Genomic DNA, 25617 nt, shown 5'->3' with positions numbered 1-25617 from the left:
TCAGATGAACTGTTAGTTAGTTACACCTAGAATGATGTCAAACGTGTCTCACTTCGTGTGACAACCAGACTGTAACATATATTCTGATCTGCAGATGCACTGAGGCACACGTCAGACTTTTGACTGACGTAAAACCAGACAATACTTCAGTGGAGCTTGGCTCGGGGATGTTGGGGAGAGAATCTAGCCCCGAGGAATTCTTATACTGAAGCATCAGTTCTGACATGCGGCATCATATAGATGAGGGGGAAATGAAGACGCTGTCTAAACACCAAACCTTGTTTACAACCTTCGTATCGGCAGGAGAGCGGCGGTGTTTGACAAAGCGGAGTGCAAAGAATGTAATCTCACCGTTTCTTCCCAGTGTAGATGAGAATAAGCAATATTAAGAATTTTATTCTTACATTATTTAACGACGCTGTTTCAAGTATCAAAGTAAGAATAAATCTAATATTTAAACAAAAACTCTGATGTTGTTATGGAGCAGAAGGCAAAAATACTTCAAAGTAACAAAATTCATTAAATTTTAATGATAGTGTTCTAATTAATGAACCACTTTTCCACAGAATCAGTACGGTAATATCATTGTCAGACCTCGTTTACGTGTAGGCCTAATGTTTGATTGTTTATTGATTTAATAAGTAACGAGCAACAGCGAACTAAGTACAGTCCACAAAATATCCAAATACTAACTCAAAATTTGCACGGCGTGACTAATGTCGTTTTAGTATAAATGTCGTTATATTTTGTAGAAATGGACAAGGGACCCACAATACAAGTCGTAGCCACAGAAGTTGCGTAAATATCGCTTCAGGAAATATCATGAAAGAAATATTTACGGTGTTATGAATAAAGGCCTCTGGATTATTGTCAAGAATATAAGAAGATTCTGAATTTCTGTTCCAAGAATGCACAACAGTCTTCCATTGTGTGGAGCTACAGTTGACTGACGCACAGCGCACGATGTTAAACTTTCGTGAGCCAAACAAGGCCCCTTGGGTCATCCACATGAAAGAGCTTATCCAACAAGTACTAATTCCTTGTTAAGAAACATTACAGGAAATTTATCAAAACGTGAAGAGGGTGCCCAGTAGCACACAGGCCATCACCGATCGTGCCTTGTGTGGGTACAGTAATGCACTAAACATCTGAAACAGAGGCAGGCCTAAACCGAACGTAGAACACGTATGTTTCAATATATCACACAGGCCAGAAAATTACACACACATCGCTATAAAAATGTCAACGAGTTGATGAAGTATACCATTAAAAAACCTGAATTTACCAAGCCGATAATTATAAAAGAATTAGCTGTAAATTGAGGTGAGTTGTCAGCTTCACGCTCCGGTCGATTTGTCCCCGAATTTTGTTACACACCATTTTTGTGATAAACAGACTAAAAAAATTATAATTCAAGTTTGATTTGTAAAATACGTTCTACACATATATTGGACGAACAATCACCAAAGTATCCTTATGTCTGGTCACGTCAGGTTTAGGCTAGGATAGGTAATATTTGGGTGTCAATGTATTCACCGGGCCACTGCAGGGAGCTCCTGATCTTTGAAGTAACTTCGGAAATATGACAAAAATGAGGATAAACAGAAATGAATGAAGAAAATAAAAAAGGACGAAAGACTGTGGCAAGTGTTGCATTTTTGTTGGCCAGCAGTACAATGCGTCCATTAGTCCTGGTTGCCTGATGGTAAACCAGGATCCCGACCCGCGGCCCTCAGGCAGGTGATCCACTATCAAAAGAACCACGGAAGCGAAATGCTGCCTGTTTTATAAAACAAGACGCAACATCTCCTTGTTCCGTCGGTCCACACGTCAGAGGGTAACGCGGTACAGTTGGGTGCAAACGCAACTGGTCCCACCAAACGCACACGCTTCTGAGGATCACAGTCAACAGATTGGCAAGGTCACAGGTTCTCAAGGCGGCAGCGAAGATGTTGTGCCGTGTAGCCAGGTAAAATTCTGCCGACGTTTCTGAGGTGCTTGCTGCCTCAGTCATCAGGGCGATTGGGTGTAATGGATAAGTACTCGTGTCTCTGATGATGGAGGCGGCAAGCACCTCTGAAACGTCGGTAAACAACTTACAGTCTACACGGCACAACATCCCAGGAGACAGCCTCACTTCAGTCAACAAAGTATTTCTATTAATATATTTGTTTCTGAAAACTTGGATATAATTATTAAAAATATATTAAAATTAGCCGTCAATCACAATATAATATTAATAAAAGATTAAAATATCATTTTACGTTCCCTATCGAGTACTCGATTTACAAATGGAACATACACTACATGTTTCGGCTATATATAGCCATCATCAGGTGTTATGTATTTAAACTTTTCACTGAATTACTGATTTTTAATAATTTTTAGTTTTCATTTTTTATGATGTTCTTGTCCTTTATATTGTTTCTTCATTCGTTGTATTATCACAGGTCACTAATATGTTTGTATTTCGTATTTTGTAGTGATGTCAATGTTTTGTATATGGACCAAGAAGTAATATCGTATCAGGTTTATGAGAGATCGGAGATGTACTGTACTGTATTGGATCGTGGCTGGTTACCGTAAAATGATATTTTAATCTTTTATTAATATTATATTGTGATTGACGGCTAATTTTAATATATTTTTAATACTATATAAATCACAATATGACGCATCTACAATATCTTGGATATAATTATTATGTGTCCTCAATACAAAGTAACAAGCAGGTCGGTTGATGCTGAAATTTTTAGTTTGAAAATATAACCCAAAAGGTACCCGTTGTCAGCATTTTGGAAATTTTGAACTCACGTCCCAAGCGGTAATATGTTCGATTATTTTCATAAACGTTAGGAGTTTAACAATTTAGATGTCAGGATGCTTGTACCTGGCATCGCATCATATGTATGGGGGGCTTGAGGGGGCAATACCAACATCACACAACAAACAGCATTACTCTCGCCAGAATGCCGACCCAACAACACGAATTCGCTGAAGCAGAATGGAGGACCTGGTGCTGTTGTCTTGGTATAAAATTCTGCTTTCACTTTTCAAAATGCCTTTCAATACAACCCTGAAATCATTGTCGCCTAAAGAAAGACCACGGCGTGTGAGTGACTACAGACTTCATCGTGTGGGTTCGATTCCTGACTCCTCTCGTTCCCATCGTCCATAATAGAACTGCAGCGAATTTATGAAACGATATAGGCTTATTAAGCGTTCACAATAAAAGATTTCGCCTCGATTTAAAGTGTGTGTGTATAAGAATACTGTAACCCCCAGATTAATCCATGTAGAGGTTAAACTGAACTTTATAAATCACTCAGAAAAGGTTGACTTTACAAAAACAACTTATGTACAGACACCCATAATTTTAAATATCCTTACAATTATGTATGTAATACAAGATTGACTGCAAACGATTCGAGCTCTCATATAAGAGCACTTTTCTTATAATAATTGTGGTTTTAGTTTTTGGTGTATTTTTCGAGACAGAAGGAGTTCTGCGGTCCATAAAACGGTTATTATAGTCCTGATTTAAAATATTTCCATCTTGGATTTAATCTTGAAATCAATGCAGTTTAAAATTTTCAATATTTCTCAGGTGTATAGAGCAGCAGCAAAATGTACTTAACTCCGATACCAAATTCCTCTCAGTATTAAAAAACATACGAAAAGCATTGGTTTATCCATTCTAATGAAGTATCTAACATGTCAGAACAAAATACAAGCGACCTTTTTGAAATATTACAGATTATTAACAAACTCTTTCCAGGTGTCGAGAGCAGTTACACTGGAGACACACAAAAATAGCAACACATTTCAATAATGAAGAAGTGCCTCGTACTGTTAATAATATAGTACACGAACACTTCAAACTGCCATTACAACAGGCAGATTAAAGCTTTTCTGTATAACACGAATAGAGAGAGGGGAGAAATACAAGCTACAGAAAACATGGAGACCGTCAGGCCGCGAAAAGAGAGGAGGTAGAACAGAGCATTAGGCCTACGAGTGTTCATTTTAAAGGCCTGTGCTCATCGGTCAGTAGGGTTCTGTAATCCAGACGAGTCTCCTGACTATCCCAATGAATAATTCTGCCAGACTTAAAACAGATACTGAATAAAAACTATGGGTGACGTTCCGATCGGTCAGCGAACTTGTAAAGCTGCTGGGATGATTGTTGGTTAATCCGCGGGAGATCAGAGATGCGACGGGTAAGTCGACGGCTGGGGGGGGGGGGGGGGGGGTGTCAGAGGGCAAATAAAAATAACGCAGCGCCGCATACAGCAGGATATATGGCAGAATACTCTCTCTGAACACCAAACGTTGCTGGAAATCCTTAATGACAGGAGTACAGTCACTGTCACAAACACATAAATATTCACGTTCGCATTTGCATGAAAATTGTGCGGGAACTTTCAGGAATCAGTCGCTGTTGTTTGTAACTGCGTGTGTCACGGGAACCTGAAGCGTTTGAGAGATTTGTCAAGGGATCAAATTATAATAACTCCCTTCAAAACTGTCAGTATCGGTGTACTGTGTCGTAATTCCCTGCGGACTTGTTGGCAGACGGCACCGTTTCGGAGGAACATGCTGCCTCTATCTTCAGTCCAAATGTTTCAAAGAAAGTCTGTAGAGAAATATAAGATATAAAACTTGTCTTATACCAAATACGCATTTCCTTAAGTCTTACCATTTCCGAGATAATTAAATAAAAAGCCTCACAAGTTTAGAGCCACTGGACTGATTCTGACCAAATTCTACATTTGTCTCCCATGAGTGTCGCGCTGTATGGAGCAGAGACTTGGACACTCAGGAAGAAGGAACAGAAATACCTGGAGAGTTTCGAAATGTGGTGTTGGAGAAGAATAGAGAAGATCAGGTGGACGGATCGAGTGACCAACGAAGAAGTATTGAGGAGAGTCAACGAGCAAAGAAACATTCTGCAGGCGATTACACGAAGGAAAGCTAACTGGCTGGGACATATTATGATAAGGAATGGGTTACTGAGTGATATCATCGAAGGCCAGGTTGAAGGAAAGCGAGGACTGGGAAGAAGACTGATACAGCTAACCGACGACCTTAAACAAGGAAAGAAGATGACGTTCCAGGAATTAAAGCGAGAAGCCGAGAATAGGGACAACTGGAGAGCTCTTTTTGGGCAGAGCAATGGACCTGTCGTAAGACAGAACACTTAATAATAATAATAATAATAATAATAACCTGTTTTAAAATATCTATAATATTATTATATTTAATTTTAAAAAGTTAGTATTCTCATATTAAACGTCTAGAAACAATGACAGAGCAAACCCCAACAAAATTTGTCGAGCTGTTCGAACATTTCCTATCATGTTTACATTACAATTTTCGTGCTTCGTTGCACTACGAACTTATCCGCAATGTTGAACTGAGCCCGAACCGATCACCTGCTACCGTTCGAGATGCCATTTTGTACAGGCCACAGAGCACGGCGTTTGTTCCACGTAACGTCAGCAGCAGTCTAGCATTAAAAGTCGGAATAATAAATGTCCTGAGAGGCAAAGCTCGTAAATACACACAGTCGTCAGTCATTCAAAAAACACCTCTACCTGACTCTTTCTGTTGCTTGTCGCGTGAATTGTTTTCGACACTCCCCATTAGTCCCCTGCTGCTTCCGCAGGTTTGGATTCACCTATGGCGGCTTCATACCCTCACCCCTTCGAATCCAGTAAAAAAAAAAAAAAAGCTTCATTTCTCTTGTGTTTTATTCTGCATATGCAGGGCGAACTGTTGCTGGCGAAGTGGACTTAGGGCGATGACAGGTCCACTCCCCCTCCCCCCCAACCCGCAGACAAAACGAAAGCAAATAAATATATGAAATGAGAGAGAAAATAAAAATGAATATAAAATATAGAAAGACCACTTCAATTTTCAACATAACGCCCTGCCAGGCCTGTAATATGTTTGTTGTTTGTCCCGGAAAAGGATTTTTCCTCTTGTGGTCTCCATATCAAAGATGTTGGTTAAGCCTACATTTCTAAGGAGTGAACTTGGTGACTCTGATCAGTACAAAATCGGGTCCTGTCGAAACAGTTTCGCTCCTATAAATTCCTCACGTCTATTCAAAATTCTGATGAATCTCTTTAATCTATTTGACTTCAGTGTTACCCCCTCCTTCCTGGTGCTTCTACTCTTTCATTCGCTTCCTTCCACCACTACACAAATTCAGCCCGATATTTTAGAGGGGTGAACACTCAGCACCTTTTTTACTCGTACGTAAACTCCGGGATTTTAAATTAAGATTAGGTTATAATTCCTTCGCATTCTTCATAATTTATCGTTCTAAAATTTGCATTCATTATTCATCCGGTGCCGCATAAATTCTGAGCTTAATATAGCGTAGTTAGGCTAACCAAAAAACACAAGCATCGCTAGGTTATTTCAGATTCTTCACAAAAACAACACAATCTAAAACAATTACGTAATATAAACGTGTAAGAAAATTGGAGTTAAGTATGATCTTAGACTAAGTTTCTCGCATCGTCCCTAAACAAAGAAGAAGAATTTGTGTGGACAGAAGTCTTTCTGAGTACGGTACAAAGTAACGGCTTCAACGTATCTTTTGTGCTTGTTTTCAATCTGTCTTTACGTCAGGCATCAGGGGTGGTGCTCCAGGTAGCAATTAGGAGCTGCACCAGACGGGATATGTCAAAACACTGGACACTAATTGAAGCTCGCGATTACACGCAGTAACTGCTGCCCCCTTGCTCGTAAGCACAGAAAGGGGCAGAGGACCCAGGAACACGACACAGGATCTATCTGGTCGTTACTAACTGCACGCGAAGGTCTGCCTTATAAGACTACAACTTCTAATCCCTCGATCAGGTTGTGGTGGGGGCATGTTCCTACTTTTAAATAGGCACGTTCACTGCACTGCGCCTCGTCCCGAGGCTCATAGGTCACTGTTGCATCCCCAGCTGCGCGATAAAGATGAGGAAGCCATTTTTATATAAAATGATACTTTGCATCTGTTACGTCATGCATGAGATAATTTATTTTGAATTTAGAGTGCACACATGGGGTAGGGGACAATATAACCCCCTAGTTCCGGAAATACGTCTTGGTGCCCAACTGACGCATGCGCGTAGCATGATGAGGATGTGATATTTTGTTGATGTGAAAGTGAGAATTACAGTTTTCCTGCTTCTGATGCGATGCTTGTAATTTGTGGACCCCCACATGATGGCTAACCCCCCCCCCCCCCCATTTCCTTTCTACTCCTAATTTTTAGTATACTCCATTTCGAAATGCGCCAACAGGTTTAATTTCGGGGCTCCAGATGCCACTAGTGTCCCACTAGTGGCTACTAATATATTTAATACGCTCTCAAAGACAGCAGACAAATGATAATAACCCATTTTTACATCAAAATATTAACACGTCATGAAACTTTACAATAAACAATTTAGTTGTATATGGTTACAAAAGGATAGGTTGCGTGTTAAGGAGGGATAATATTAAAATGGTTAGGGAATATCAGGGAAGTGAAGTGTATGTGAGATAAATCTATGCCCACAAAGTTCTGATAAATTAGAATCAAAATAGATCTTAGGGAAATAAGTTATGGGGATGGGAGGTGGATTGAACTGGCTAAGGACCGTGTTAAGTTGCGGGCTTCGGGTTCTGCTGCCAGAGAGTTGGGCAGTTCAGTTTTAAGGATCGTCGCTTCAAGGAGCGACAGACCAAGGACCACGTCTCCTTGCGGGCGGCTTGTCCCCTGCCGTTTTAAGCACGTGTTGTGTTAGCAACATGATAACAGTAAATTCCCTGGACGGAAAGAAATCCCCGATGTTGTAGCCACGGTTTTAAATTAATAAACATGTCCTGTGCACCGAGCTGGTCGATTGATAATATGATTCAGGGTGATGTGTATGACAGGTTGTGTGGGGACTCGAAACCGGTCCTGCTGCATGTATGAAATTAACGTGACGAATTCTTCTAACCTTCTCTTCCATCCAGTTCATTGTCGTTAAACGACTTTTCGTGAACACACACATCATCACTTCTGTTTCATAAAAGACAGGCGGATGGCTTGACGTCAGAATTAGCTTCTCTTCTCCATGTAAATGCTAAGATAATAAAAGCAAAATTTAAATTTTATTTCTGTTTCCCTCCACACTCTTATTTATTTACTTATATCTTATTATTACTTATTATATTTATTTACCAACTATAATAAAAAAAATGTAACGACTATGGCACATTGACAGTATTCAAATTCTGATAGTCTGCAGCTTTGAAAGACTTTCCCTGTCAGTATGGAATCTAAAGCTTCGTCCTAATGTACACCAAATGCCACTATCATAACTCATCCTGAGCCAGCTGAATCCATTCCACACACTCATTCCTTAAAACCCATTTTAACACCGAGTCCATTGTACCAAACCTACAGCAATCAAGAGTTACATTTTCCAATGTATTTTTCAGTATCTAAGTAGCTAAGGCATCAACCGAAATAATGGGTAGATGAACGGTTTATGATTAAACTATGTTCAAATTAATTCCATTCAGGTAGCCTACTTCAGTTCTGCTTCTTTGTCGTCTTCCTCAAATATTTCAAATGTTCTCTTTGTATCAAATTTGAGTCAACTGGCCTCTGACACAAAAATGGTGGCGTTAATATGCAATTAATATTTCTAAAGGCATGCCAGGAAAATTGTGGGGTGCTATGATTTAAACCTGCTAAGCTACAGTCAGCTTTTAAAGAAGGGCTCTGCTCCATGGAGTGTATAAACTGTCTTCTCCTTTCCATCGAGTCCTATGGGCGAAAAAATAAATTACGAAATATTTCGTTCCATTAAAATGTGTGTAATATAAATAGATATTTTAAATCTGCCATGAACATTAATAATTAAATTCTACAAAAATTATAACTTCGCGTAACATAATTTTTACGATAGAGAATCCAGGGCATTACAATTTTTTTTTAAAAAAATAGTTATTTTGACTACATACAGCGAATAAATGTTTGAAGTCAAGAACACCGTCTTTGACTGTCAGCATTAATATTCTAAAATTAAATTTACCTAGCAGAAACATAATTCTGAGACACGCTGTAGAAAATATTTCGAGTCCTTCATTTCAAACAGGTAAAGTTCGGCTTTGTAGCAAAAACCGGGACTAGAAATAAACTGTTAATTCAGGGCAAAGTGCATCCGAGTATTATTTGAGAATAACAGTTGAGCCCGTAGCTGCGCGCTGGCTCTGCTGCTGGGGCACAGACTGGAAACTGACCCCAGCGGAATCATCACGTCTTGCAACACGACTTATCTACTCCGCTGTCTACAAGAACAGTGATAGAAAAATTATTCCCACTGCATATTACAATAGTGGTAAAAAAAAAATAAGGACTATTGCAACTACAAGCATTTGCACAGATAAAATCCTGCGAAATGCGTGTGTCATCGGTGTTGCATCTTCAGATTCTACGTCTTCAGCCAGAGAGAGATGGTTGTCAAATAGCAGTTCAGATTAATAACAAGTAAAGCAAACAAAAGAATTCTATATATTTAATATATTTATTTTGTACAGTCTATACACAAACGTTTGAAGTTTATTGGTGTAAAAAAAAATTTTATAATATTAAAACATTTTGTTGTGTAAAATATTATATTAGCGCTCTTAATCGTAAATACGATTTTACATTATATTTTTTAGCGCTTTTATTAAAACGACATGTTTCGACGGGTAATACCGTCGTCTTCAGGTTTTTATCAATTTAAAATATTTTAAAAACTATTAGATATTTGATGCAATATATTATAATGATCCGTAGTTCTGTTTGTAGCTTTCCATTTTCATGGTAAGTTGCTTATTGTAGTCAGACGTTATATTTATCTGTGGAATTAATGTTTAATTATTTTCTTGGAATGAGTATGAATTAACATATGAAATAAATAAATAATCGTATAAATATGTATTAAGAATAGTAAACGAGGAACATACCAAGAGATGTTGTGTAGAGTAACGTGCGTCTGACGGCTGGTAAAGAGAATCTGTGTCTGGTGTATGTATGTTGTTTGAGGGTTATTTATATATAAGTGAAAGTTGTTTCATGGGGTAGGGTCAAGGAACTGTATGACGTTGAAGATGGGATTGTGTATAGACTGTACAAAATAAATATATTTAATCAAACACAAACATGACGCATATAAGATACAAAAAGAATTCTAATTGTTTGTTACGTAATACAGACAGGAACAAACTGAGACTTTTGAGAAGTCCGGGCAAGATTATTGATATTAAAATATTTTTCTCGTCATGGGGTGAAAATTAAACTGTACTTCATTACACACGGCCGCTGTGTTTTTGATGGAAGTTTTATCTCTCATTTCTAGTCACAAAATGCAATACGGACTGCGACCACCAAACCACTGCCTGGATTGAAGCCTAACAATTGCAATGAGACCGACAGCCCTCCATGAACATGCTATACCGCCTTTCATTCTTAACACAGAATACTACATTGCATTTACATTCGTTTCAGATATTATTCCAAATTGGTAAATGAATGATTATAGCCCAATATATTGGTGCCTACGTTAGCTTAATAAAAGTAGACTAAATATACGTCATTTCATTAAATCGAATAAAAAAATTGGGATGAAAATAAAGTTAGGAGATTAATCACCAATTTTGAGTACACGTAATTTTTAAATAATAATTACAAAGTTTCAGTTCAAATTATTCTCAACAGACGAGGCACGGAGATCTGTACTCAGCTTCCGACGTATCTTTGGGATTTAACATCACTTATCCATCTCTGTGTCTTGGCTTAGCCCTCCTGCTTCGCAAGAGCCAGTGCCGAGGTTTCAAACCTTAACTGACCTCCCTCCTTGTTTTACTCAGACCCTGCTGACAACTGTAGTGATAATACCTCGACTCTTCTGGCCCTATTCGTAACCTCATGGGTTGTGAGTGATGGAGAAGGCTACTTAGACAAAGGGATTAAATGACCTTGCCCGTTTCCTTCCGTATACTCCACCATTCACTCTTCACAGTAAGACGTAACCTACTTTGCTTCACGGAATCAGATAAACCGTGATATGTGACTAACTACAAAATGGCTTTCCGGGGTTTGAACCCCATCAGTGACGCTGAGAACTTTCTCTCCACCACGACGTCCAAACCAACTATACTGGTGTCATCACATAGCCGCTTTGCGTTTTCCGCCCGGGGGGGCACAGCGCCCGAAGCGTAAAGCCAGTAGCCAACCTGTATATCTACAGACTCTTCTCGCTACGTCCCACACACGTCGTCGTGGCTTTGTGCTTATGCGTAAGCCCTCACTTTTACATTGTAGATGTTAAGTGTGAGAGTCGGCATAGTATGAGGAACCCCGCAGAGAAATGTGATGGTTCGCCTGGCGGGTAGGCAAACCTTGTGTCAAATTCAGCCTTGCACATTGCAACGGACACTACTGCATCCCCCAACCCTCGAGAGCCACTCATAATAAATACGTTCCGAGGGGTGAGACTGGCCTCTCTGAACAGTCTCACAGGCACGCAGGCGTTCGAACGTCTTTTAGGCGGCGTTGAGCCAGAGAATCAGGTGCCGGTACTTACCTTGCATCTGCTCAGACTGACAGAGCTGTTAATTCCATAACGCCCACAACATATTTTGTTCGAAAACCTATACAGACGTATGTGGGAAGATAATATTTAACTGGTAATTAGAGAACTCGTGCGTTATGTTTGTAGGCTGTCAGTTGGCTCAGGAGGACATGGACCAGCGATGGGCTCTTTTGACCACGGAACTAAAACTTTGATTGATTCCTTAAAAGGCGACTGATTTCTTGATGAGTTGGACGACGAACAAACTGCCAAGAGAAATTTCGCTCCATGGGGTTAGTTCTGCATTAACTAATCTTCAGCAGCAATTACGGGCAGAACTTAACTTTCGCAGTCCAACTTGCTTCACAGCAGAGGTTCCCCGCTGTAAATAAGCCAGAAATAAATGCACCCATGCCATTCCTCTAAGATTCCTTAAAATTCTAAATATATTGGAGGTGCTGGTGGGGTTGAAAATTTCACCCCAACGCAGTAATCGAGATGGACAGCGGATATTTTCTCTTACGAGGGGTTATAACAGAGCTTCCTCCTGTTACCTCCCCCACCCCACACACACCCGCCCAACTACCACAGCCTGTACACGCTCAAGTCAACTTAATTACACTTCGTCAGTTTGTTCTGACAGTTGCAATTTAAAACGGAAGACTGGCAGGTTAGTTCAGTGTTACCGTCAGCAACCGATTATGCAGAGGGCAACACTAACACTGTGTTCAAGACGCACTTGCAGTAGCATATCCTTTCGAAACACGTTCTTTGCTATGCTGCATGCCACATAACCACTGATCCTTCATTAAATACTGATTAGTATACATTTAGGGTGTTGAGGAACGTAACCTTGAACTTTAAAGTGCTGAAAACAAACACGCAACACTTTGAAAACGGCGTGTTTCTGAAATGCTAACCGGTTGCAGTTCATCAAGTCAATATATAATTCGTATATTTCTGTCTGATCTACTTTATCCCTCTCTTGCCTTTGTACCACATTCTAAAAGTAAAAGGATCTGACAAAACACACACCTACCAATTGAATAAAAATTTACTTGGATATTATCCATCGTCTAGTAATAAAACGTAAAAAACGTAAAACGACGTTTCGGAGATGGGGCTCTATCTCCGTCTTCAGGTTCCTACTCAGTTGGGCCCACTAGATAAAGCTAATCCCTATCTCCGGTCCGGAGATAGGGATTAGCTCTATCTAGTGGGCCCAACTGTGTAGGAACCTGAAGACGGAGATAGAGTCCCATCTCCGAAACGTCGTTTTTACGTTTTATATTTACTAGACGATGGATAATATCCAAGAGGTCCGGAGATAGGGATTAGCTCTATCTAGTGGGCCCAACTGTGTAGGAACCGGAAGACGGAGATAGAGTCCCATCTCCGAAACGTCGTTTTACGTTTTATATTTACTAGACGATGGATAATATCCAAGAGGTCCGGAGATAGGGATTAGCTCTATCTAGTGGGCCCAACTGTGTAGGAACCTGAAGACGGAGATAGAGTCCCATCTCCGAAACGTCGTTTTACGTTTTATATTTACTAGACGATGGATAATATCCAAGAGGTCCGGAGATAGGGATTAGCTCTATCTAGTGGGCCCAACTGTGTAGGAACCGGAAGACGGAGATAGAGTCCCATCTCCGAAACGTCGTTTTATATTTACTAGACGATGGATAATATCCAAGAAAATTTTTATTCAATTGACTCTTCACCATCGTCAAGAAGTTTTAGATTTGACACACCTACCACTTCCGTTCCACTATTTTCCACTATGACGCAGTATATGTACAGAGATCGCTTTATGCATTAAGGGCTGAAATCAATTAAACTTGTCATGCTGCATTTTACCTGCATTCGTAAAGTAGGCGAGCTGGTCACCATGATTCATCAGCGTGGTACAGGAGAAGCTGTTAATCCGACAGACCCCTGAGTAACCCAGGGGAGATCAATTTCCAATCCATTATTACTGTTTTGTGAAACGGAATGGGCTGTTTTGTTGTGTGCCGATAGTAATAGTAAATGTGAGCGTACAACCGCCCGTCAGATACATTTAAATCCGCACAGCCAATAAGATATTATAAAATAAAACATTATATAGTATTCAGTCCAGCGCAAAACACACGCTCTGTACAGCGAGTAAATCCAAGTTACATTTTTACACTGTAACATTTTAATACCTGGATTTATATGCCTGAACAGCTTTGTGGATGAAACGCTGAAGATAATGTAGTTCAGACGGCATATTCAACAGGAATTGTAAAAAAAAAGTGATTCTGATACAAGAATAAGAAGATTGTAAGATGGCAAAAAAAACCAATATTATAATGTTTCGCTCTACAACAAATATGGAATAATTTTTGAGTGCAAATCCTTTAAAAGTAAAAGAATATTTAGTCTTCAAGAGAAAATTGTTAGAATACAGCTAAAACCAAAAACATGCGTTCACAAACTCAACTGTGGTCATCATTAACGATAGAAATAAACATATTTCATAGACCACTAGCCAGACTTTCATGTTTTTAGATAGCCGTTTACTTTCCTAACATCAAAATATCCAAGAGCACGCGGTGTGAAATCTCAAAAGAATAGGATCGGTAGGCAGATCATAAACAAATGTTTAATATATTTATTTTGTACAGTCTATACACAAACGTTTGAAGTTTATTGGTGTTGTAAAAAATTATATAATATTAAAACATTTTATTGTGTAAAATATTATATTAGCGCTCTTAATCGTAAATACGATTTTACATCGTATTTACGATTAAGAGCGCTAATATAATATTTTACACAATAAAATGTTTTAATATTATATAAATTTTTACAACACCAATAAACTTCAAACGTTTGTGTATAGACTGTACAAAATAAATATATTTAATCAAACACAAACATGACGCATATAAGATACAAAATGTTTAATATGTTTGTCCCCAGGTAGGATAATCCCTCCCCCTTACAAATTCGCACAACACACTGCAGTTACTGCATAGGCGACTCCATGATGCCCTCTCGTATTCGGAATAGTAATAATAATAATAATAAAATTATAACCTTCCACGTGTGACAATAATCCTCAAAATTCAAGAAATGCAAAACCTAAAAAATTCTGTGGATCATGACAATTGTTAGACAGACAAACGGGGCAGCGATTTCTCTGATATTTATATAAACCATAAAAAAAAACTTAACAGCGTTACCATGACAACAGCTCTAATGGTCTGTCATGTATAAGACACAAATAGAGTCTACCATAAACCGTATCCTATACACAGGTTCACGTGAGGATTGGTGCTGGCTGGTTCTGTGATCGCTTCTGGAGCAGAGAAAAAGGTTGGAGCGTTTACGCTATCTGTAAGTATTACGAAACCATCCTAAATCTCCGAGTGAGTACAGCTACCATCATCTCTCCTAAAACCTGATCACATCACGCAGGCTGTAAATCATTCGCACAACATATTTAGTTTAGAAAAACACGTTCACACCCATTGTGCAACCGGATGACATTCCCAGGCAATGGACAGGGTCATATGAAAATTATAATAAAGCCGAAAAGTGCATCGTATCTCAAATATGTTGGTTATTGAATTTTTGCATCAATTCCTCTTTATAATTGTTACATTCCATCGGCGCAAAATTTAGGGTTACATGGCAACACTGCAGCTGTGGTCAGTGCATCAATACGAGATCATGTTATTTGTTCCGACAAAAAATATGACGACACTCAAAAACTAAAAATATGATCCGATATCCGACAAAGCCGCGTCCATTTTGTTTACACTCACGCCGTGACAGATATTTGTAAGTACATTTAGAGTATCTCAGTGTCACAAAATATCTATGATTAGTACAGTGCTGCCACACTTAAAACAATTAGCTGCTAGCCAGTAAACTTCATCTTATTTTGTTCTTCGTCGTTCGTTTAGAAATTGTCCTACGCAAATTCATCAAAATAAGAAAACTAGTTTAAAATAGAAGAAAGCTCTACGGCTGACTACATTTAAATTCTATAAAATACTCAATATATCAATAATGTCCAAATTTTCCAAAACAGGTTCTTTTGGAAAATAGTAAAAATCAAAAGGGAGGAGGACAGTATAGTTGTTTAAAAAATTGCCGCATTCCCTTACTGTATACAGCAGAACCTTGGACATGGACCAAGCAGATATTAGCAGACTAAAGGCAGAAGACAATGATATCTGAAACTTCGCCATTTGTTAATAAAACACACTTAAACAATTTTCAAATTCCTGAAGAAATTCTACCAAAACTTAACAGCAAAGGGAAGAGGGTCCAAAATAAGGCAGTAGTTGGTTAGTTAGTTAGTTAGTTAGTTAGTTAATTAGTTAGTTAGTTAGTTAATTAGTTAGATAGTTAGATAGATAGATAGATAGATAGATAGATAGATAGATAGATAGATAGATAGATAGATAGATAGATAGATAGATAGATAGATAGATAGATAGATAGATAGATAGATAGATAGATAGATAGATAGATAGATAGATAGATAGATAGATAGAAAGAAAGATAGAAAGATAGTTAGTTAGTTAATTAGTTAGTTAGTTAGTTAGATAGTTAGTTAGTTAGTTAGTTAGTTAGTTAGTTAGTTAGTTAGTTAGTTACGTGACCTAGCACGAAAAGGTCAGTTTCTCTTCGTCAACTTGTCCACACCTGCTGTAGGAACCTAACCAACTCCTCACTCACCGCCTACAGGTACCAAAGACTCGATCCTCAAGGTTAAAGCGACCTGATCTTGAAGCTGACCATTCACTTAGTACACATGTCGCAAGAAGTTGTATAAACATTTTAGTACGGAATGCTAACCTTGTTATCGATGTCCGTGCGTTGTGTTCATGAGGGGAACCTGATGTGGCCTACACTCGGCAGATGGCACTGCAGTATCTAATTCACCAAGTGGCAATGTTGACGCACGTAACAGTTTAATTTATTAAAATGCCTCTATTCCATTCACTGAATGTGTATATATCTTTTTGTAACACTCTGTAGTGTCTGAGATTAAGGTAAAGAGGGGTAAGTGTGCGCATGGAACGTAAGTTCTACGCTCACCATTGCACATTCACATGGCCACAGCGTTCATATTCCCACGCATTTATTTGTCACAGTAAAGTCGCTTCTCTCCATGTGCCCTGATAAGCTTTTCAGTACACCAGACATTACCGATGGATGTATTTTGAATCTGAAGGGCTGCAAAGCATCGTGATGGATGCCATCAATATGATATCTGCATATTCATAGTGGCATCAGTGGTGGGGAGGCGCCGATAATTCACAAAACAACCAAAAACTTTACCAACACCGCGCATCAAAAAAGATATAAAAAAAATCCACTCACTGCACCCCCATCTATACACTTCCATTCCCGGCTAACAGTGTATCAATCACCCCTACCTCACCTCCCTACAATAACCCACCGCAATATCTGACTTTTGAACCACTACAACCAAACGCTACCAGCATTTTGAGTCCAGTGATCAAACCACATTCCATACATAGTTGACAAGTACAATCAAAACTACAGCCGAGCTAGTTCTCTTTTCAAATCTCTCTTTTTTATCTGCCACAGAAATGCGGGTTACTATGGTATGAAGGCTTTACTCCAAAACCAGAGGGTAGCAGCGTAGATGAAACTGTAACACAAGTGGGGTGATAGGGGGTTGGAACACACCAAATGGATAAAAAAATCAACATAGCATCCAAAAACCACCATAGAGGCATTTTATTAGTTAGTAATGAGCGGACATCAATTTTAAGCTTTGGCTGGAAGTCTAAACCAAACCAAACTACCCTCAGCGCCACTCCGTGTGTGGGGGTTGCAGTGAAAGTGATGTTGGGACAGCTACACCGGTTGGGGGTGGATCGAGTATGCTTGTGTGATGTGTAAATAAAGCATATAGGCCAACAATGTGTGACGTAAAATAGTATTGTTGCGTTGGAACACACGATCATAGCATGAATAACAGCAAGGAGATGGCACGAAGTCGGCACGCGGCTTTCGATCTGAATCGAGACAAAATGCATTGCATATATTTTTTAACACCCTATGACATACGCAGAAAATCTCCAATCCTACTCGAAGCCTATAATTGTCCGTGTTATGATGTACAGAGTAGATATAAAAACGCCTTGCGACCCCCCCCCCCCCCCCCAAATAATGGTTATCGCTAAGACCGACACACAGAGTTCCTCGTTCATCGCAATTTTACAGTAGCAAGTAATATCTATTATATTGTATATATTAACGTCAGCACAAATCTATGTGTTTTATTAAACACATACAACAAATACAAAAAAAAAAGTTTCTATCCAAAGAAACATTACAGCCAACCATTTCCTGACGCTTCATAGAATATCCCACAGGAAGAAACTTTTAAAACTTATTATGACTGGGTTAGGAAGCCCAAAATGCCAATGCTTACCCCCCCCCCCTCCTCCGCCACTTGGCACTTGTAGGAATGCAAGTGTTCTTCACACCTCGCGTCACGATCGATAGGTCGATCGCTGCCTTAATTACCCCGCGTCCGATATCACAGTCTGTCTCCCCCCACAAAACACGTGTTAACGGGTGCACTACACCCACGCATTGCAAATATTAACGATAAAAGAACTCATTATGAAGCATTACCAGTTAATAAATAGCCAAATAATTGTAACCTATTTAACAGTAGGCCAACACCAAAACCTAAAATATAGTCCTGCCTGTAAGTCTCGAGATGCCGATAACAGAATACCTAGGTTTTGGAAGTCAACTGTTTGGTTACTCTATCGAAAACTCTTGCCAAAAATTACTTCCAACTATGATATTGGAAGAGATACAGGAGTCACGAAGTTGAGGCTTACGCTCGACTCGAGCGTCACAAACCTAAAAGATCCAGCTGGCTAGCGATGTATAGAAGCACGTAGGAGACTGGCAATAAAGCTACGGGCCTGTACTCAGAGTCACGCTCCGGCCGAATGTACCACTTGGAACATCTAGGCGCAGACAGAATAGTAGGCCAAATAACTTATTGTACTAAATCTTACTGAGAACGTATAAGGAAATAGGTTGGATTCATCTGGCTCAGGACCGGTACGAGAGTCGGGCTGATGTGAACTAGCTAAGCGACTAGCAGCGTCTTCAAAACGGCTGTGCTCCACTGAATATCCGAATTTTAGAGTGGCACCAAGCGATGTGACCCAGTCTGGACTCGTTCACGCGATTCGTACCTCAAACGCTTGTAAGGCAGTGAGCAGCAAACGGGTTCATTGCCATTATGGTTAAGTAAGATGTATCTGTGTAGTTTAAATCAGTTGGCGTCACAGCTGATGGCTTGTTCAATGTTTCACCAGACACGAAGCAACCGATTAGCTGGCCGTCTCGATGCCAGATTTGCGAACGTGTTTCGTCATTCAAATTAATGTGAGTCCTGTACAGTCAGTTCCGAAACCTAAGCCAGCGTCCGATGACCTAACTGCAGTCAAGTCCCAAATCATGATCACTGTTCATTGGTCCTAAGAAGCACCAACACAGGGCTAGCCCTTTTAATACTAAGGACAAAACGTCTCTGGAACAGACATTACAACTCGGAAAACCTTTGGAATATAATACAATGCTGGTTTCTTATGTAACCAAAGGCAAAAGTTATTCTGTTGTAGTACACTTATCTTTCAAATGCAGCTTTAATATTTGTATAAAAAAATTAACCTTGACACTCATTAGTCATTTGACGAAAATACACTTCACAGAAGTTTTTTTTTTAAAACTTCCTTTGTTACAACTAAGAAGATAGTAAAATGATAAATTTAAAATGTAGCCTATCGAGAATAGCCGTAAAAACTTGAGAAAGTGTTGCGAATATTCTGGAAGGAGTTAAATGTGGTAAGTCACGAACAGGTAACTCTGGACGCAAACTGCTAAGCAACGCCAATCATCTCCTGCGCCTAGCAACAGCGCCCACAGAATGATAGTTGGCGAGTGTATGAACAATAACGCCGCTGGAAATCGAGGAAGGGACTGAATTTTGTGGGGGGTGTATAAAGAATATAACAGGGGTGGGATTTATTTGTTTTGGGGTGAATATTAATGCTGACTGCTTTTATGGTAACAGAAGAAAGGGGAAACATCAACCTCAAGGGATGGATCATGACGTCACCAACAGCATGACATCGTCTGCAAGTGGCGCCAACTACGTGTCGTTTTCGAAAAACGAATTACGTGATCAATATTACACATATCCATAGCTTTAACTTATTACTTTTTTCAGACTTCATTCTGATGTCTTCCACATATTGAAATATCTCGATGTTACTGCAGTGTGAATGTATTTGCCTGCCTCATTCTTCTTGTCTTAAACAACGGAGGTCTAAGGGAAGGTTACCAATGCGCATGCTCTGCTTCGTTGTGTGCGCAGAGTGGGTACTGCGCAGGTGTAAAAACGGAGCGAACACCGCTGCACAGAATATTATTTCATCGGTTGGTTACCTGCTTTGAACCATCCATTTAATAATATCCTACAATCCACGTCAAGGTGACAATCTATTTTTTTTAAGTTTTCCGACCAAACTTGCCTGGGGCTTATGCATCTCAAATCTCCCTATTTTTAAGACGTCTTTGTCATGGGAAATTAAAAAAAAAATGTAACTTAGTGGTAGCAAACATTTCTCGTATTTAATCTACTCGCGATATCAAGCCACGTCTGAAACAAATTGAACCGATTCTGTTCTAAATTTCTCGCGGAACAGATAAACTGGCTAATGCAATCTGGGAATAAGCCATGCTTATTAAACCCCTGTGTCACTAAACGACATTAAGACAGAGCCTTGTGACTGGTGCATAATAATTGCTATTACCTTATCGAATGACCGTTTTTACTTGGCTGTTAGGGAAACAGCAGACAGCGTAGTCTTGTCAGATCAGATGTTTTTATTGGTCCTCTAACTGAGGGTAGATTACAGCACGTGAAATTACTCCAGCCTAAGACGGGAATTATGGGAAATCTCATCATTTTGCGGAGAACCTCTTATCCCATCTGTTTATGTGCTGTTTTACTATGCACGTTGGGCCTACATTGAATTTGTATTAGACTGCAGGAAGCTGAGTTGCGCAGAACCAAAGGCGCACTTTAACATCTACTACTGGAAGGCACCAACAGAATAATATTGAGGAGGGTTGGAGAAGAAGATGAGAAACAAATATGGATGTTGATGATGGAAGAGAAAGGGTGTGTTTAAAAGATAAAAAGAAGAAAGTGATGTTCCAAATGTAAATCGAATGTTTCGATAAGGAGCATAACATGGTATTTAAATTATCTTAATTTTAAATTTTAAATTTTAAATTGTGATTAGACGGACAAGATTAATTAATTATATTTTCACAATATGACGCAAATCTATCATCTTAAGAAAGAAGAAAGTGAAAGTGGACAGAGTGATGAAAGTTGAAAAAAAAAAAAAAAAAGGATGAAGATGGTGGATTCCGAAATGCATTTCCTGAGCTCCATCCTTCGTGGGGTCCAAGAGCGGATCTTTGCCACGCAGAAACTCTCGCGTTGATGACGAATAAGTTCCAAGCCATTCATTTAAAGGGATCGTAAAGAAAGCCTGTTGATATAAGTCAGGGGTTCAAGCGGGGGGGGGGGGGGGGGGGAAATGGAAGGGAGGTCCTCATTTCTGTTCTTGGCTGCTCCCACTCCAAAAGTCGTCTTCTTTCGTCCAACCGGATACCAACACCACCAGTAGGCCAGGCTTAGTTGCTGGGTAGGCCGCAAAACTCCGGCGGCGGCTAGGACGCTAACCACGACGCTACGGATTGGAGCTGATGCACGCGGGGGGAGGGGCGGAGGAGAGGGACGCAGGGTGGGGGGGGGAGAATAGGGAGGCGACACTCCGCCGTCTCTTTTCTGCAGCCCGCATTATAAAACGGGTTTTTCAGTCACAGGGGCCGGCTGTGAAAGAAGGGGCGTCTGTGTGTGGGATACTGACGAAGGAAAAAGTCGACCTTCCATCGTTCGGTCCACCCTGTGAGTGACGGCTGCCTGGCTGGGCGCAGTCCTTGCCGAGTCGTTTAGCTCTGCGGGAGTGTTCGCGTCTACTCGACGAGAAAACAAAAAAATAAAACGTTTCCACACAACTTCGTACAGCGAAAGTGTTAAGAAAAGTTACGTCCTGTGACAGCTCTTCAACACGAATTGTTGCAGCTTTGCGTCTCGTAGACCATTCTGATCCAGAACGACATCAAACTTCTCTGAAGAAGTTGAATCAAAGGGGGTTACCGCTCCGACTACAAACACTGCGTTTATACGGTACGTTATATTCGGCAAAGTTCGGGTACAGTCGGTGAGGGAAGGGTGAAGGAAGCAGAAGAAGAAGAAGGGGTGAAGAAGAGAGACGGAGAATTATATGTGCGAGTGTGGCGGAGCCAAGCGTCGTGACGGTTGCACCCCGGACGCCTCGCCCCTGTGGTAGCAGCAGCGTGACGTTGAGGTGAGGTCTTCTCAGCGTGGCGGAGCGCCACAAACGCACCCCCCTCCCCTCCGCCGCCACCCCAGTTTCCACACTTCGACGTCGTCCCCACCCCTTCGTCAATCTGTCTCACAATATATAGATATATTTTTTTTCCCCACAACTCTTGGAAGTTCAGTACATGGACTGCGCGCATGGTAAGGTCGTGTTCCGATGGAATCGCAGTTTTTCTAAAATCTGCCGCCCACACAAACACACGTACACGCCAGTGAAACTTTTGTTCAGGGGTGGTTAATGCAAGTGATCGCTCTGAAACATCCTACAAACGTGTCACAATTTGACACGCTGATTTGGAACAAAAGAATATTCCGGCAATTAACCTACCACCTGTTCGGTTCAAGAAGACTATACATAAGTGATTATGTTCTGTGAGTGGAAAAAAAAAATGTTTACTTCGACAAGTTCCAGAAGATGTGTTAAAACTCGAAAATAACTTGACATTAAAAATCTTTCTAGGAGATTAATAATTAAAGTGTTTAAATTCGCCAGAACCCCTTAGAAAATACGAACTATCTACTTATTGTGAATATAATTCTTTCTGTAACCACAGTGGAGTCTCCTTTCCTCAATGCATCTACCATCCCCTTACGATTTGGACGTTCATCATCACTCAAGTTCAACAACATTCAATAAAATTAAGAACATTGTCGTCTGTGCCAAGTCCGGGGAAGGACAGAAATCTTCGCCGGCGATGTCAGGCTCTGTTCCCGCGAGTTCGGGCGAGCCTTCTCCGGCAACAACAACTGTTCCTGGTACCGAATGGCTTCACGAAGCCCTTCAAGAATACCACGGCGAGCTGGTTCAGACGGGCAGTCCAGCCGTTCTGTGTTCGGCCCTACCTTCACACTGGCGGTCCAACAAGTCCCTACCAGTCGCCTTCAAAGTGGTTGCGCTGGACGACATAATGGACGGAACATTAGTGACTGTTAAAGCTGGTAATGATGAAAATTTCTGTGGTGAACTCAGAAACTGCACGGCGGTCATGAAGAACCAGGTGGCCAAGTTTAATGACCTCAGGTTCGTCGGCAGGAGTGGCAGAGGTGAGTCCTCTTTGTTTCTTTACTTTTTTGTCATCTTTAGCCTCGGGGTCTGTGTTTAAAAATCCCGTATTTAATTAAGACAATATCAAACAACGTGGTTATAACATTCATAGAGGATGAAACGGTTTAGGAATATCAACTCAAGTGAGTTACAGGCTATGGAGAGGCTCTCTATTGCAGACAGACCTTGCAATTTTAAAATAACACCAGTTTAAATGGCGATCGGATTTTTCTGGTCCAGGATAGAGAACGGTGGAGGGCTTTGGTTAATTCGGTGATGAACCTTCGGGTTCACTAAGCCACCTAGTTAGTTTATCACTTTAAATGCTTTCCAGAGTAATAACTTAAAAACCCTTAAGCCGGAAACCTGTTTTGTACAGATTTTCAGGTATCCATCCCTCTAGAATGTTAGTGAAAAACAGGCATATCCTATATATTAATTAGAAAGTGTCCTACATTATAACTAGGACAGCAATGTTAATTTAACAACACAAAAGTTAAGCCTAGGATTTAGCTAATTTGATAAAGTATGTTTTAACAGATGAAACAACCACTAATATACCATAAAATTTCTTATAAATGCGATCATCCGCGGATAACATACTTTTTCCCAGTCAAGGCCTAAAATGCGTCAAATATGACTAAATTAAATATATCACCTAATTTTCTTGACTATCATACGAATTAAAGTCTGAATATAATTAACCAGCAAGCGTATAGACAATAATAATCGATTTCATATAGGATTATCAAGGGAATTTGAATCAGCGAAAGTCGATATGTTGTCGAAAAGTTGCTTTTGAAGAAATGTTAAAATAACCTGACTTTGTGGTATGGACCAGTAGTTTAAATTTCTCACAACTGGCGATCCATAAAGTTTCACATTGTACCTTTTTACTGATTTAATTCGTAAACCGCCCACAGTAAGCAAAGTACCATTGGATTGAAGAGAGGATGATGACTGTTTCGAAGACCAGTCTCTAAAAAGTCAACAGAGTACTGGAAAAAATATTAAGTTTTAATCTTGTAAATTCATAAGGTGCTAACGGGCCCCAGATATTAAGCTATTATCGGCCCAATTACGTTCGTAACAGCAGATTACTGCCCTAACGAAAGTTGGTGCACGAGAATATCGCATATTGACACCAGCAGACCTCTAAAAAGTAGGTCTAAATAATAAAATACAAAATAAAACGGTTTAAGTTAGGCCTACAGGTGAAGTATAAAATGTTCAAAATTTCCAATCTAATAGGCCTAAATTTTAAAAAGTAACTCGGTTAAATATGAGCACAAATCGAAATTCATTACCAGGTCTCACACAGCCACTTAATTTCCCTATTTAAACCTCTTTCGTTGTTTATATGCGGTTTACTTATGGGCTACGTCGCGACCCGTTATTGGTTCACTCCCCATACTTAGCAGACCACAGTTTTTTAATATTGCGGTAATCTTTTTAAATGTGTGGTTATGAGCTTGTAGATGGGCTGGTGCTGAACAATCTAATTAAACAAATTAAAAAGAAATAGAAATTGCTATGCTCTGTCTCGACAGTGATAAGATGCCTAATGCTTGCAGCAAAGAAGCATGTCAAATGAAGTTGAAACATTCATTACAGCTTTGTTCAGACAACAAAAGTGAGAATAATGAACCTAAGAGAAACGACGATGATAGAGGAAAAGACAATTACTAACTAAAAGCTGTTGAAAAAATTCCAAGTATTTTATGCAACCTAAATGTTCATTAAGTTATGATTACCGTGCTCACAAAAGCCCGACACTGAGTCAGCTGATCTAAGTCTGTACCCATACTCTGTACGTGTTTCTTTAAGTTGAGTTTAATAGGTCCTATTATCCTCTTATCCACACCTAGTTCTCCCTCTCAGGTCTACATAGGGTCCATGTAGGGTTTGGGGCTCATTTATAATTCACTTAAATGGGTATATACGTGTTAAGACAAAACATGCTAAAATTAAATATGTTCTTATTAACCGATTAATCGCTTAATTAAACAAATAATCGACCTAAAAGCCAGTAATGCCATTCGAATTCTCACCACAAAATTTTTTTTTGTGAATTTTCCCAGTTCCTCCAGGCAGATACTATGACAGAACCTTTAAATACACTACAACCACTTCCATCCCCTTCATTTTCAGCACTGGCATTAGCTAACGAAATATTCGATGCTATGTAACCTAAGAAACTGACAGGCGTCGATCAATTGATGTTGGCATTCGAGAGCGCGACTTTTTATACCCCTGATTTAAAACTTAATGTCCGAGGAAGTCCGAAAAATTTGCGTCCGGTCCTGTAAATAAGGAACATGTTTTTGTTTTGTTAAATTCTACTGAACTATACTTGGTTATTCTTTTTAAAAAATGATTATAAATCATGTTGTATCTTAATTCAACATGATAAAAATGCAATCGGTCTACAAAAATATGGT

At 39.8% G+C, this 25617-nt stretch overlaps 2 protein-coding genes across 3 annotated transcripts in view; one reads left to right on the top strand and one right to left on the bottom strand.

Moving 5' to 3' along the window:
• The window catches only part of LOC110841293 (uncharacterized), a 265608-nt gene that overhangs the window by 103583 nt on the left and 136408 nt on the right, over positions 1-25617 (bottom strand). The gene's annotated exons all lie outside the window — the stretch shown is intronic.
• run (segmentation protein runt) overlaps positions 21588-25617 on the top strand; it is a 34767-nt gene continuing 30737 nt past the window's right edge. The window contains exon 1 of the mRNA XM_087358504.1: positions 21588-23175. Within this exon, the coding sequence (XP_087214630.1) occupies positions 22704-23175 (472 nt within the window). The 5' untranslated portion in view covers positions 21588-22703. The remainder of the gene's footprint in view (positions 23176-25617) is intronic.

Source organism: Zootermopsis nevadensis, unplaced genomic scaffold (assembly GCF_977971745.1).
Source record: "Zootermopsis nevadensis isolate Lab colony 2312 unplaced genomic scaffold, Znev_1.0 Znev_ptg000030l, whole genome shotgun sequence".
NCBI classification, from domain to species: Eukaryota; Metazoa; Arthropoda; class Insecta; order Blattodea; family Termopsidae; genus Zootermopsis; species Zootermopsis nevadensis.
The sequence above is the reverse complement of the archived record's forward strand: the minus strand, read 5'-3'. Positions and strand labels throughout refer to the sequence as shown.